The sequence below is a fragment of the Oncorhynchus mykiss genome, chromosome 16, assembly GCF_057628025.1.
Source record: "Oncorhynchus mykiss isolate SJ-2025 chromosome 16, ASM5762802v1, whole genome shotgun sequence".
Lineage (NCBI taxonomy): Eukaryota > Metazoa > Chordata > Actinopteri > Salmoniformes > Salmonidae > Oncorhynchus > Oncorhynchus mykiss.
The window spans coordinates 65,439,071-65,455,046 of record NC_143037.1 but is presented as its reverse complement, the minus strand read 5'-3'; the positions used below and the strand labels follow the sequence as shown (position 1 = coordinate 65,455,046).

Below are 15,976 nucleotides of genomic sequence, written 5' to 3'. Positions count from 1 at the left end.
AGTTCCTCCCACCAGCCTCCACTGATTCCTATGTATTTGTATGTCTGGCTGAGATTCCTTCCGTTGCTGTGGAGGAAATGTGGTAGTAATTAGTCAGTTATTCATTCCAGCCATAGTTGTTGAAACCCCAGTGGTCAGCTGACACGTGTCTCGCCCTGAGGGAGAATGACGGACCACGGTCCATGTGTATGGTCCTGTTCTGCAGGCTTGGAGATGGACCACCACTGACCACTTATATAGTGTAGGAACAACTGAGTTCACTTGAGTTTCAATGCATTTTCAACTCCTTACTGAAGACCTCTTCTCTATTCCTCACTGAAAGCCCATCCCAGTCTAGCCTCCTCTCTACACATGACACTCAAACCACAGAGCAGAACTTGGGTCATTTGATGGTCCACCAGCTCAGAACATTCATCAGATAGGTGGGAAATGAGTTCCAGAATTTCTTTATATGCAAAAACGTTTCCATAGAATTAGAAGTGAATCATCATCAATAGTAGAGATTCCATTGGCTGAGGTAATTACACTAGGAGGCTCTCCTCTTTCCAGCTTGTGATTGGTTCCACAGACTGTTTCACAGAGCAGGGCCTCATCAAAGGGAATCATTGGAGCTAAAGGACAGACAAATGGTTGAATAGATGAACTGGATGGATCAACAGGCAAACATAAGGCCTGTTCCAAACCCCTCAGAGTCAATGAGAGGGTATTCTTTACACATGTGCAAGAACAAGCACGCACATGCACGCACACACATACACACACACACACCATTTCAGGCCTCATGAACATTGTGAAATCAGCTCCATCAACTCCCAAATGTTTTTAGGATGGCTTTGAACACTCTCACAATGGAGCTCACTGCATCACTGTCTCGCTTTAACTACCAATTGACAAAGTAGACTAAAGGCAGACTAAATGGAGGGACACACACACACACACACACATACCACCCCCTACCAACACTAAACAGTGGGGAGTTTCTGATTCTTCCTCAATCTGAAAAGTGTTGGTAATTTATTCAGTCCCTTCAAGATTAAGAGGAATTTCTTTGTGATATTTGCGGGCAAAATGTTTGATTCTGCTGCGGCAATTCTGAAAGTAACAGATCTATAGTGAAGATCAACGCCTCCATCTAGTGGACATAATCTGTAAGTAACATTTACAGAACAGAGTAACCAAAAAGCACACATGGATTTAAAGTTGTGTTTAATCAAAGAGAATGACCAGTTACACAAGGTTACAGTGAATGGTAATGTTACTGCATGCTATATTAGACACACATTGCTGATGGTTGTGAAATCTCAAGGCCATCAGACTGTTAAATAGCCATCACTAGCCGGCTTCCGCCCAGTACCCTGCCCTGAACTTGGTCACTGTCACTAGCTGGCTGCCATCCATTTACTCAAGCCTGGACCTTAACGGCTGCTGCCCTATGTACATAGACATGGAACACTGGTCACTTTAATAATGTTTACATACTGTTTTACCCATGAAGTGCTTCGAAAGGCTGGTCATGGCTCAGATCAACACCATTATCCCAGAAACCCGAGACCCACTCCAATTTGCATACCACCCCAACAGATCCACAGATGATGCAACCTGGACAAAAGGAACGCCTATGTGAGAAGGCTGTTCATTGACTACAGCTCAGCGTTCAACACCATAGTGCCCTCAAAGCTCATCACTAAACTAAGGACCCTGGGACTAAACACCTCCCTCTGCAACTGGATCCTGGACTTCCTAACGGGTCACCCCCAGGTGGTAAGGGTAGGTACCAATACATCCGTCACGCTGATCCTCACACAGGGACCCCTCAGGTGTGTGTGCTCAGTCCCCTCCTGTACACCCTGTTCACTCATGACTGCATGGCCAGGTACAACATCATTAAGTTTGCCAATGACACAACAGTGGTAGGCCTGATCACTGATGACGACGAGACAGCCTATAGGGAGGAGGTCAGAGAACTGGCCGTGTGATGACCGGACAACAACCTATCCCTCAACGTGATCAAGACAAAGGAGATGATTGTGGACTACAGGAAAAAGAGGACAGAGCACGCCCCCATTCTCATTGACGGGGCTGCAGTGGAGCAGGTTGAGAGCTTCAAGTTCCTTAGCGTCCACATCACCAACAAACTAACATGGTCTAAGCACACCAAGACAGTCATGAAGAGGGCATGACAAAACCTATTCCCCCTCAGGAGAATGAAAAGATTTTGCATGGGTCCTCAGATCCTCAAAAGGTTCTACAACTGCACCATCCTGACTGGTTGCATCACTGCCTGGTATGGCAACTGCTCGGCCTACGACCGCAAGGCACTACAGAGGGTAGTGCGAACGGCCCAGTACATCACCGGGATCAAGCTTCCTGCCTTCCAGGACCTCTACACCAGTCGGTGTCAGAGGAAGGCCCTAAGAATTGTCAAAGACTCCAGCCACCATAGTCATAGACTGTTCCCTCTGCTACCGCACGGCAAGCGGTACCGGAGAGCCAAGTCTAGGTCCAAGAGGCTTCTAAATAGCTTCTATCCCCAAGCCATAAGACCCCCGAACACCTAATCAAATGGCTAGATGATATCATGAGGATATATTGTGGATATATTGAAGCAACATCTCAAGACATCCCCCCCCCCCCCCACACCCCACCCACCCACCCTCTTTTACACCACTGCTACTCTGTTGTTATCTATGCATAGTCACTTTAATAACTCTACCTACATGTACATACTACATCAACTAACCGGTGCCCCAGCACACTGACTCTGTACCGATACCCCCCTGTATATAGTCTCGCTATTGATACTTTACTGCTGCTCTAGAATTACTTGTTACTTTTATTTCTTATTCTTATCTGGATTTTTTAACAGCATTGTTGGTTAAGGGCTCATAAGTAAGCATTTCACTGTTCACCTGTTGTATTCAGCACATGAGACAAAAACAATTTGATTTGATTTCATATGTACAGTTGAAGTCGGAAGTTTACATACACCTTAGCCAACTACATTTAAACTCTGTTTTTCACAATACCTGACATTTAATCCTAGTAAAAATTCCCTGTCTTAGGTCAGTTAGTATCACCACTTTATTTTAAGAATGTGAAATGTCAGAATAATAGTAGAGAAAATGATTTATTTCAGCTTGTATTTCTTTCATCACATTCCCAGTGGGTCAGAAGTTTACACTCAATTAGAATTTGGTAGCATTGCCTTTAATTTGTTTAACTTGGGTCTAAAAACCTGACTCAGTTTCGGGTAGCCTTCCACAAGCTTCCCACAATAAGTTGGGTGAATTTTGGCTCATTCCCCCTGACAGAGCTGGTGTAACTGAGTCAGGTTTGTAGGCCTCCTTGCTTGCACATGCTTTTTCAGTTCTGCCCACAAATGTTCTATGGGATTGAGGTCAGGGCTTTGTGATGGCCACTCCAATACCTTGACTTTGTTGTCCTTAAGCCATTTTGCCACAACTTTAGAAGTATGCTTGGGGTCATTGTCCATGTGGAAGACCATTTGTGACCAAGCTTTAAATTCCTGACTGATGTCTTGAGATGTTGCTTCAATATATCCACAATATATCCTCATGATATCATCTATTTTGTGAAGTGCACCTGTCCCTCCTGCAGCAAAGCACCCCCACAAAATGATGCTGCCACCCCCGTGCTTCACGGTTGGGATGGTGTTATTGGGCTTGCAAGCCTCCCCCTCTTTCCTCCAAACATAACGATGGCAAACAGTTCCATTTTTGTTTCATCAGACCAGAGGACATTTTTCCAAAAAGTACAATCTTTGTCCCCATGTGCAGTTGCAAACCGTAGTCTGGCTTTTTTATGGCGGTTTTGGAGCAGTGGCTTCTTCCTTGCTGAGCGGCCTTTCAGGTTATGTCGATATAGGACTCGTTTAACTGTGGATATAGATACTTTTCTACCTGTTTCCTCCAGCATCTTCACAAGGTCCTTTGCTGTTGTTCTGGGATTGATTTGCACTTTTCACACCAAAGTGCATTCATCTCTAGGAGACAGAACGCGACTCATTCCTGAGCGGTATGAAGACTGCATGGTCCCTTGGTGTTTATACTTGCATACAATTGTTTGCACAGATGAACGTGGTACCTTCAGGCGCTTGGGATTTGCTTCCAAGGATGAACCAGACTAGTGGAGGTCTACAATTTTATTTCTGAGGTCTTGGTTGATTTCTTTAGATTTTCCCATGATGTCAAGCAAAGAGGCACTGAGTTTGAAGGTAGGCCTTGAAATACATCCACAGGTACACCTCCAATTGACTCAAATGATATCAATTAGCCTGTCAGAAGCTTCTCAAGCCATGACATCATTTTCTGGAATTTCCCAAGCTGTTTAAAGGCACAGTCAACTTAGTGCATGTAAACCTTCTGACCCACTGGAATTGTGATACAGTGAAATAATCTGTATGTAAACAATTGTTAGGAAAATGACTTGTGGCATGCACAAAGTAGATTCCCTAACCGACATGCCAAAACTATAGTTTGTTAACAAGAATTTTGTGGAGTGGTTGAAAAATGAGTTTTAATGACTCCATCTTAAGTGTATGTAAACTTCCGCCTTCAACTGTGTATTCTGTATTCTAGTCTAGGCCAACTTATTAAACTATTGCTGTACATTCACTATTTTATCCTACGTATTCAGATATACTACATATTCAATCCACATACTGTCCATAATACATATATACATATACATCCACATATACGTCTCATCACACAAAAACACATCTATAATTTTGAATTCCATTACTTTACTTTTAGATTCTTGTGTATTGTTAGATACTACTGCAGTGTTGTATTTCTCTACACCCTCAATAAAATCTAAGATAGGCAATCCCAAAAAATAACTAATTATTGATGATAGGTGCTAACATGAACACAGAAGGACCACTAGAGGGTATCAGTGAGGTTTTCCACATTTCCCCATTCTCCTCTAGAACCTTAGAACGATCCACGTAGAAAGTGCCATATTGACCCCATTCCTGATTCCAATTGGACCATTCATTTTAGATGGACATGTGCTTGTTTATGAGTAGACTGGCAGAGAAGTTAAAGACAGAGAGCCAGGGAGGGGGCAGCATGGCCAGAACTAGAATGACACCCCAGCGTTAAAGAGCCTTGGAGGTCAGTTGTTTTTCCTAAGAATGGTCAAGCTCAAGGCAACACACTTGAAGGAAATGAGAGACAAAGAAAACAGAGGCTTCACTACAGACCTGGGTTCGATCCCACACTGTGTCACAGCTGGCCGTGACCGGGAGATGACGCACAATTTGCCCAGCGACATCCGGATTAGGGGAGGGTTTGGTCGGCCGGGATGTCGTTGTCCCATCGCGCTCTAGCGACTCCTTGTGGCGGGCCGGGCGCCTGCAAGCTGACCTCGGGCACCTGCATGCTGACCTCGGTCGCCAGTGGTATGGTGTTTCTTCCCACACATTTGTGTGGCTGGCTTTTGGGTTAAGCGAGCAGTGTGTCAAGAAGCAGTGCGGCTTGGCAGGGTTGAGTTTTGGAGGATGCATGGCTCTTGACCTTCGCCTCTCCCGAGTCCGTATGCGAGTTGCAGGGATGGGACAAGACTGTAACTACCAATTGGGGTGAAAAAGGGCTAAAAGTATAATAAATAAAAATAAAAATAATACAAATGTAAAAAAAAATATATATATAAGTCTCTTCTTTAAGACAAGGTTGCAGTCCTATTTCCTGACCCCCACGTACCTGTGACCCTGGATGTTCTTCACAGCATGCTCAGTCCAGTGTGATCCTCTCAGGCAGTAACACTACAACAGGGTCACAATCATCAGGATCTACCTCAGTGGTCAGGTGGGCCTTGAACTTCTCTGCCCTCTTCTGAAGGGTGCCGTTCACCCCAGGCCCACTGGCAAACTGGAAGAAGTCCTGACGGAGAGAAGGGAAATGGAGAGCAAGTTAGACACGAGTCACACCGTAACAAACGCTGGCTGTGTGCAGCAGATTCAACATGTAGAATTATCAGGAAATGAATAGAAAATTACGGACTGTGTTCTGTGGTCAGATGTGATAGGATGGCCACCTGCTGCTTTTAACCAATTTACGGTGCGGTCTGTTTTGTCTTCTAGAACTGGGGAAGATATTCTATAATACAGACATCAGTAATGATGGGGTTTCATTGATGCCAGCTCACCTGTAACGTGGAGGTGAGGTAGTTGTCCTGAGACACAATGTCCACAGAGAAGTCTGTAGGTATCTCTCCCAGCTGCTGGTAGAGCACAGCGATGACGCCCAGGTATAGAGCCGGGCTCTCACTACGACACAGCAGGGCCAGCAGATGCTTCCCGTGCTCAAAGCCCTCGTACGTACACGGTCCCAATGAGAAAATACACAAATGCAAACTGCAGCTCACCTGGGGAGAGGGAAAGGCATAGGAGAGAAACAGAGAGAGGCAATCAGAAAGACAGTTCATTACCAGGTTATTTTACAGCTCTTAGAGCAAAGGCTGTAGTTGTCAGATGTCCTATTAAATATGGTTTATAGTGGTTGAGGATAGGCGCCTGAGGCAAAAAGACATATGACTACAGCATGGTTGCAATCATGTCAATTCAAATGTCTAAGCCCCAATCTCCTTTGATGTTTCGCAATCTATAACGTCTAGTCTAAGTTCCTATTCACTTTATCTTCTCCATAAATCCACATAAATCTGTAAAATATATCACATAGATCTTACTTCCGCTTCACCTAGCTCATTGAGTGGTTGCTGCTGGTGGTGTTTCTCCAACAGAATGTCCAGGGCATGAAGTGGCAAGAAAAAGTATGTTAACCCTTTGGAAATAAATCTAAGATTTCTGCATAAATTGGTAATAAAATGTTATCTGATCTTCATCTAGGTCACAGCAATAGACAAACACAGTCTGCTTAAACTAATAACACACAAACCATTATACGTTTTCATGTCTTTATTGAACACACCGTGTAAACATTCACAGTGCAGGGTGGGAAAAGTATGTGAACCCTTAGATTTAATAACTGGTTAACCCGCCTTCGGCAGCAATAACCTCAACCAAACGTTTTCTGTAGATGCGGATCAGACATGTAGGAGGAATTTTGGACCATTCCTCTTTACAAAACTGTTTCAGTTCCACAACATACTTGGGATGTCTGGTGTGAACTGCTCTCTTGAGGTCATGCCACAGCATCTCAATCGGGTTGAGGTCAGAACTTTGACTGGGCCACTCCAGAAGGCGTATTTTCTTCTGTTGAAGCCATTGTGTTGTTGATTTTCTTCTGTGTTTTTGGTTGTTGTCCTGTTGCATCACCAAACTTCTGTTGAGCTTCAATTGGTGGACAGATAGCCTAACATTCTCCTGCTTAAATAAAGGTTACTTATTTATTTTTTATTTTTTATTGTTGAAAAATTTGGGAATTCATTTTTCCGTCAATGATAACAAGCTGTCCAGGCCCTGAGGCAGCAAAGCAGCCTCAAACCATGATGCTCCCTCCACCATACTTTACAGTTGGGATGAGGTTTTGATGTTGGTGTGCTGTGCATATTTTTCTCCACATATAGTGTTGTATGTTCCATTCAAACAACACAACTGTAGTTTCATCTGTCCACAGAATATTTTGCCAGTAGCGCTGTGGAACATCCAGGTGCTCTTTTGCAAACTTCAAACGTGCAGCAATGTTCTTTTTGGACATCAGTGGCTTCTTCCGTGGTGTCCTCCCATGAACACCATTCGTGTTTAGTGTTTTACGTATCGTAGACTCATCAACAGAGATGTTAGGTTGTTCCAGAGATTTCTGTAAGTCTTTAGCTGACACTCTGGGATTCTTCTTAACCTCATTGAGCATTCTGCACTGTGCTCTTGCAGTCATCTTTGCAGGACGACCACTCCTAGGAGAGCAACAACAGTGCTGAACTTTCTCCATTTATAGACAATTTGTCTTATCGTGGACAGATGAACATCAAGGCTTTTAGAGATACTTTTGTAACACTTTCCAGCTTTATGCAAGTCAACATTTCTTAATCTTGGGTCTTCTGAGATCTCTTTTGTTCAAGGCATGGTTCACATCAGGCAATGCTTCTTGTGAATAGCAAAGTCAAATTTGTTTTGACTTTGCTATTCAGCTCTAACCAACATCTCCAATCTTGTCTCATTGATCGGACTCCAGAAACGCTGACACCTGACTCCAGATACAGTGGCTTGCGAAAGTATTCACCCCCTTGGCATTTTTCCTATTTTGCCTTACAACCTGGAATTAAAATTGATTTTGGGGGAGGTTTGTATTATTTGATTTACACAACATGCCTACCACATTGAAGATGCAAAAAGTCAATATACTGTAAGGTGACTCACCTTTTGTAGCAATTACAGCTGCAAGTCACTTGAGGTATGTCTCTGTAAGCTTGGCACATCTAGCCACTGGGAGTTTTGCCCATTCTTCAAGGTAAAACTGTTCCAGCTCCTTCAAGTTGGATGGGTTCCGCTGGTGTTTTGTGTGTGTTCCTGTTTTGTTTTGTCTTGTTTTCCCACACACCCTCTTTACATCCCCTCATTACTCTACGTGTATATTATCCTCTGTTCCCCCCCTGTCTGTGTGTGGTATTGTTCGTTCGTTACGTGTGTGACGCTTCAGGCTGGCTTTGTGCATTGTTGTGTATTGTTGTAACCCGTGGTTTTGTTATTTGTACCTATTTGTGTATTTGTGCGCTATCGCTTTTTCCCTTGGGCCGGTGTGTTGTGAAGCAGTTTGCGTCCATCTGTTTTCCTCTGCCTGAATAAAGTGTACCTGTTCACTCATCTCTGCTTTCCTGCACCTGACTTCCAACCAGTTGCGCACACTCTGACAGGAATGAATACTTTTGCAAGGCACTGTAGCTTTTGGAGAAGTCATTAGCCTAGGGGTTCACATACTTTTTCCAACCTACACTGTGAATGTTTAAAGGATGTATTCAATATAGACAAGAAAAATACAATAATTTGTGTGTTATTAGTTAGCACACTATGTTTGCCAATTATTGTGACTTACATGAAGATCAGGTCAAATTTGATGACCAATGTATGCAGAAATCCAGGTAATTCCAAAGGGTTCACATACTTTTTCTTGCCACTGCAGCTCAGGTCTGGGCTATACTGAGTGATCTGGGCTGGGGTGGCTCCAGGAGGCTAGGTCTGCCTGGGGATGGGGGAGAACCTCAGCTCAGTCCCATCTCTTGGCTTCATCCTGTGCAGCCTGTCCTGCTCCTCCTTCATGGTCTGACACTTATCGTTCCTAGGCAGGTTCTGTTCCTCACGGGTCTTGGTGTTTGAGATAAAGTTATGGGATTAGGTTGTTGATGGCACACATACAACCCAGGAGAAGCTGCAACCTTGTGGCTAGCTCCTGGTTCACCCAGGCAGTTAGGGAGACACATTTGTACATCAGCTCGTACTGGTAGGGGCCCAGGAAAGGGTCAAGGTCTTGTAGGCCCACCCAGACCCAGCCCACCTCCTCTTCATTCTGGGAGGCAGAGAAGTCCAGATCCTCCTCTTTGGGGTCCCAGTTGGCCAGACAGATCTCGCTCTTTCAGAGGCCTTTTTTAGGGCCTGTTTCACCCCAAGGTCTGGTGCGTTGGAGGAACAGTAGTGGAGGAAGTGGAGGCCTGGTGGGATCATCTTCACCCCCTGGAAGCAAGACCCGACCTGCCAGCTCTTGTAATTTATACCGAGCTCTGTGCCCTCGGGAACGCTCCATAACAACCAGGGTTGCCCCCTCCTCAAACAACCCCCATGCCACCTCAGGATTTATCATTCATCCATGTTTCTCAAACGTAACATTTTGAAGATGTTGCAAATGTCAAGTTTCTAAGTGTTTAAGGTTAGGTTTGGCCATTATCTCTGAAATTGTAAGGGTTAAGTTTAGACATTAACTCTGAATGGTAAGGTAAGGGTTAAGGTTTGGGATAGGCTTTAAACAAAAATCTCAAAAACAACTTTATATTGCTGGTTTCGAATTTACAACCTTTGGAATCAAAGGCAGATGATTATGTTAGGCATTAACTCCGAATGATCCACGTAAGAGTAAAGGTTTGTGATAGGCTTAAAACAAAACTCTCAAAAGTAACCTTCTATTGCTGGATTCGTACTTGCAACCTTTGAACTAAGACGCATGTAGCTACATACACCTGCCATCCCTGTCCACGCAGCTCTAGCAAAATCAAAACCTAATTGAAGGTAAAAAACGGTCACTATTGCCCCCTAGTGACCGGCTTTCATGTATGTGAACTGACGGATGGAAGTCGAATACTGATTTGTATCCAGTGCTCAAAACCCCCTAGAGTCGATTTAGCGTGATTTAGCGTAATTGTAAAATCCCCATCAAAATCTGTGGCCCGTTAAATTAGCGATATCAGTTTTTTGTATGGGTACCAGTGAACAAAATGAATGGAAATATATGGAGATTGTTTAGTGCCTAAAATAAGAGGTTAAATACATGTAAATATATATATATATATATATATATATGTATATACTGTCATTCTACTCTATATATATTTGTGTCCTGATCATTCTTATATGTCTCAGATATAGGACAGACATTCCTTTAGAATGTATTTTCTTACTGATAATCTATGTATGAAGCTGTTGGTCAACGTGTTTCTATGGGCTAATAGCAGTAAGGCCAAATTCAATGTTTCATCAAACAAAAATATTTTGATACCTTAAGGGGTTCTAAAATTGTAAATCAAATAGCTAAATGATCCTTGGTATGACCATATTGAAGTAGACATTTAAAATGGTTAGGTTTAAGTTTATGGTATGGACGTCCCAAGGATCCAGGATAGCACTAACAGTGCTACAGAGTTCATGTAAACATGACTGTGCATGTGGAATTTCTTTCCCAACAGAAACAAAAACCTAAAATGAGAAACGTTCTGGAAGTTATGCAACTTGGGGAGTTTCTTGTTTTTTGTCCATTTTGTTAACAATTTCTTATAACAAGAGAACTAAACAATAGGTCTCTAGTAATGGCCCATGTTTCGATCATTACAGGAATAAACAACCAATAATGCAGTTTAAGAAACCTTTATCAGTGGGCATCTTGAATACATTTCATAGAACAACAAATGTATCTATCGGTTTCACAAAAACAATATCTGGATTGTGAGATAGCTAAGAGTTATAAAATGTGTGTGCACCAAGGTATTACAAGTAAATATCTTCACTGCATTGTAAAACCATCCTCTAACAACCATAATTAATGGGGGGAACTCAGTCGGGTCTCAACTTACTGCTGAGAGTAAGAATAGTAGATTACACAAGGTGCAATTTCAACATGTGGTTGTGCATCAGCAGTCACTTAATTAGCCCAAGTCAGGTAAACATTTTTAGATTGGCAAGTTAGTCTAGCGGCTAGCTATCTAAACTTATAGTAAGCATGATCAGTTCGGTTTTTTTGTGGCCCCCGCCCACATCAAAGTGGCCCATCCCTGATCTATGGTGACCTATAGCTTATACGTGTGGGACTATACAGACAAGAAGTAAAAGGTCATAAACAGAGGCCTATGCCTGACATACAAACTGTCATTCTACTCTACAAAATAAGCTTTTTTGAAACAATTTTGATAAAAAAGAAAAACATATTTTTTTAGAATTATTTTGTGGGTGTGTACAAACTCTGCAGCTTCTGCCAACAGTTTATCAGTGCCCTGATGAGTCTCATCCTCTTCCTGTTCTTTCCCTTCGTCCTCTGGGCAGTCACACACAGCGCTGTTCTCTTCTGTTTCCTCACCTTAAAGAAAGGAAAGGCAAAACATTGAGGATCCATCTCATCTCATTACATCGTCGTTGACTGATATACATCATTTATACACATTAACTATCATTATTAAAAAATGAATCGTATGTAACAAAAAGCATTCGCCAGAACCATAGTGAAACCTAGCCCTGTCTTTAAAGCAGCCTCACCAGGTCAGTGTGCCTGCAGTTCTGTCTGATCAGCACTGCCATCATCTCCACTGGCTTCTTCATGGCCCGCTGCTCTCTGCTGCCCCGCCCGTGTTCCTGATCCCAGCCCTGACACAGGAATTGCTCTGTCATACCATGGATGGAGCGCAACACGTGCTGCAGCTGCCATAATGAAGCATGGGAAAACAGTGAATTATTAGGCATACTGTCAAATAAGACATACGCGTTGGAAATACATTTTGTATAATGATTGTGTTGTCATCTGCAATTCACATTTTTATTTCATACATTCAAGAAATCAATCATTCATTCAATCAATCACTCAAACAAACAAACAAACAAACAAAGTTGTAATTGGAGTATAAGGCAAGGGGTAATTGTTTTCACAGAGGGGCATATTAGCTACATCCCCTGTCCATGGTGCTGAAACTGACACACAAACAAACACACACACACATTTGTTTTACTATCCTTGTGGGGAGCAAACAATTGATTTCCATTCAACATCCCATTTTCCCTAACCCTTAAACTAACCCTAACCTTAACCATAACCCCAAATCTAAAACTAATTTAAGCCTAAAATATCATTTTTCCTTGTGGGGACCTGCAAAATGACACTGACAATTTTCATTGTTTTACTATCCTTGTGAGGACTCCCAGTCCCCATAAGGACAGTAAAACCAAACATACAAACACACACACACACACACACACACACACACACACACACACACACACACACACACACACACACACACACACTACCTTTCCTGAGGGACAATGGTCCCTCCCTTTGGGTGTGTCAAAAGTGCCTGTCAGATTCTGTTCCAAGAAAACATACATGTCTGTTAGACAATAAAGGGATATACATGTTTTTAAAGGATATAGTATTCATAACAAATCAGTGAAGGCAGTCAAAAACAAGTATTCCACTGTACAGACTTGCCCTGCATAATATTTGTGTAGGCTCAAGCTAGTACCAGACGTTTTTCTGAAGTGTGAATTTTGCATCTGCCATTTTCCATAGTCAATATAACAGGTATAATAAATTAATAGTCACAACTAATAGTTATGTTTGAGATAAAGCCACTTTGATCTTGTGAACAACAGTAACACACTTTCAACGATTTGATGGCCCACATACCAAATTCTGAAGTTCAACGAAGATTAGTTCTCTGTACGTGCTGAGTATATCCGTGTAGTTGCACCTGCGCTTACTGTAGGAGACACCCAACAGCAGAAACACCACGACGCTACGGAGCACAGGCCCGTTCACATACTGAAAAATCAAGTAGTGTGTGAGTTAACACATACCTGCCAGTCAGCTTATTTTATTTCACATTAATTATTTGTAGATTTAATATGGAATGCGTCCTGCGCGCAATGCGCGTAATTGAAAGGTTATTCTTGGGCGCACGACATAAACTGTAAGTATATGTCTATATTTAATCATGATCAAACTATTCAACATGCAACAGTTCAGAACAGAGAGAAAACACTATAACATTAGTTGGTTTTATCTACATGAATGGACCCCATCTCCAAGTGTGCTTTCCATTGATCTAGGACAGCACCCATCGTTACGCAAGTATGCATCACATGTCAGAAGGGAATGGCCACCTACCATTTATCATTTTCTATAGGATGATCTCCAGACAAGCAAATCCGTGTCATCGGGAGCCAGCAGGAGCTGCGGGAGTTATTCGTGATCGGGCTGTGTACATTGTATCCAAAAGGTTAGTAGCCTATTTGGGTGTTTAAAAACGCTTTCATGGGTAAAGTCAACGCGTTGGCAAGCGGACCCAGGATGTGCAGAGATTTTTCCGAAGTTCCGTGGTTACCCAACATCGCCGAAATCCTACTGGCGTCTCTAGTTTCCCTCTCTGTCATGGGTTGCTAGCGGTGGGCTTAGGATTTCAGCAAACTCCAGTCCCATCAAGTCGAGGACAATTTCCACGATCAATCAATCACCTTTTTGGTTTCTTTCGGTTTCGTTGGAGAGATTATAGGAGCAGGGGAGCAACGTTGACAGGTTTAGGTTAGATGCTCCCCAATCAGCGGGCTAGGCTATGTACACTTTGGAGACCTTAAAATAGTTCTGGAAAACTGTCGTGCGTAATAGTATAATAATGCTGAAACTGTTGCTTTCAAACTGTTACATTACTAACCGTTGCATTCAAACTGTTCCATTCAAACTGTTACATTCCAGTCTATATACAAAGGAATGTCAAATTAATGCAAAAAAGCGTCTACTAAATGGCATATATTCATATTATTATTATTATTATTATTATTATTATTATTATTATTATATACAGTGGGGTCCCAAATTAGTTGATCCCTTGATAAAGATTAGCACAAAATACAATAAATAAATAATACAAGTACTGAGCTATATTGTATGCTAAAAAAACGGACAAATTATGTTATTTTATACTTACACAATTAATCAGAGAAAGAGATTTTGTTTAACAAGTAAGTAAAAAATATATTTTTAAAAGTACCCTCACCTTGCAAGCTCGAGGATAATGATACGAGTATTTTTCTAAAATGCTTGATGAGAATGGAGAACACATGGGAGGGATCTTAGACAATTTCTATATACAGAATCTTTCCAGATCATTGATATCCTTCGTCTGTGCTTATGGACTGAAAAATTATACTCAAACCACAGGTTTTTAAATGGGACTCAAGTCCGGAGACTGAGGTGGCCTTGCAAAATGTTGATTTTGTGGTGAATGAACCATTTCTTTGTGGATTTTATGTGTGCTTGGGGTTATAGTCTTGCTGGAAGATCCACTTGATTCACTTGGCGGAGGTTTTTGTCTGAAACAGGTTTTTGTCTAAAAGGTCGTAGTACTTGGTAAAGTCCTTGATGAGTCAGTCTGGTTGGGAGGGCTGCAATGATGTGTGGTTGGATTAAAGAATGTTTATGTCCAGTCGGTACTGGAACGTTTACTTTAGGCACAGATGGAATCAGCAAATCCCAACCCAGAACATTATGGGTGAAATGCCAAACTGATCTTATATCAGTGTCCAGACACACTGTCCACTTCATCTCTCATTGTGCTTACATCCAGAGACTGAATGCACACAAACAGACTACTTAGTATTTTTTGGGTGATTCTCACAAAAATGTAATTTTAAAGAGATATTCTTTGGATTTTTTTAAATCCACATTTTCATTTGGAGGAAAAAGAAGACACTATATTATATATACAAAAGTATGTGGACACCCCTTCGAATTAGTGGATTCGGCTGGAAACGGTGGAAACACGTTCTCTGGAGTGATGAATCATGCTTCAACATCTGGCAGTCCAGATTTGGTGGGTTTGGTGGATGCCAGGAGGATGCTATCTGCCCCAATGTACAGTGCCAACTATAAAGATTGGTGGAGGAGGAATAATGGTCTGGGGTGGTTTTTCATGGTTCTGGCTATGCACCTTAGTTCCAGTGAATGGAAATATTAACGCTACAGCATACAATGACATTCTAGACTTTTCTGTGCTTCCAACTTTGTGGCAACAGTTTGGAGAAGGCCCTTTCCTGTTTCAGCACGACACTGCCCCTGTGCTCAAAGCGAGGTCCATACAGAAAAGGTTTGTTGAGATCAGTGTGGAAGAACTTGACTGGCCTACACAGAGCCCTGACCATCACACACCTTTGGGATAAATTCGAACGCCGACTTTGAGCCAGGCCTAATCATCCAACATCAGTGCCCGACCTCACTAATGCTCTAGTGGCTGAATGGAAGCAAGTCCCCGCAGCAATGTTCTAACATCTAGTCAAAAGCCTTCCCAGAATAGTGGAGGCTGCTATAGCAGCAAAGGGGGGACCAACTCCATATTAATGCCCATGATTTTGGAATGAGATGCTCGACGAGCAGCTTTCCACATACTCGCCAGAGACCCAAAACGTGCAGAGGTGTACTGCCAGGAGATAAAGAAGCTTCAGACAGTAGGCTACGTGTCACTGGTGCCACCTGAGGTAGCTGAACGATCTACTGAGTCCTGGTTTATACCTACCATATTGTACATCACAATG

At 42.5% G+C, this 15,976-nt stretch overlaps 2 protein-coding genes across 2 annotated transcripts; both read right to left on the bottom strand.

Annotated features, from left to right (window-relative positions):
• Positions 1–5,756: 5,756 nt before the first annotated feature.
• On the bottom strand, positions 5,757–9,776 carry aar2 (AAR2 splicing factor). Its single transcript, XM_036945794.2, is given in 8 exon segments — positions 5,757–5,906; positions 6,172–6,345; positions 6,347–6,390; positions 6,723–6,779; positions 9,100–9,287; positions 9,289–9,583; positions 9,586–9,715; positions 9,717–9,776. Coding segments are annotated over 8 exon segments (1,098 nt in total).
• Positions 9,777–11,034: 1,258 nt separating this feature from the next.
• Positions 11,035–14,052, bottom strand: LOC149976957 (uncharacterized). The gene is made up of 5 exons (XM_090203755.1): positions 13,557–14,052; positions 13,077–13,211; positions 12,698–12,754; positions 11,933–12,094; positions 11,035–11,756 (listed from the first exon to the last, which is right to left on the bottom strand). Exons 1-5 carry the CDS (start codon positions 13,557–13,559, stop codon positions 11,619–11,621), a joined length of 495 nt encoding a protein of 164 aa, XP_090059881.1. The 5' UTR covers positions 13,560–14,052; the 3' UTR covers positions 11,035–11,618.
• Positions 14,053–15,976: the final 1,924 nt, after the last annotated feature.

Coding starts and splice junctions, on each gene's coding strand:
- LOC149976957 (XM_090203755.1), bottom strand. Junction 12,755..13,076: donor TCGTTGAACTTCAGAATTTG/GTATGTGGGCCA, acceptor TTCTTGGAACAG/AATCTGACAGGCACTTTTGA. Junction 12,095..12,697: donor ACCATTGTCCCTCAGGAAAG/GTAGTGTGTGTG, acceptor TCATTATGGCAG/CTGCAGCACGTGTTGCGCTC.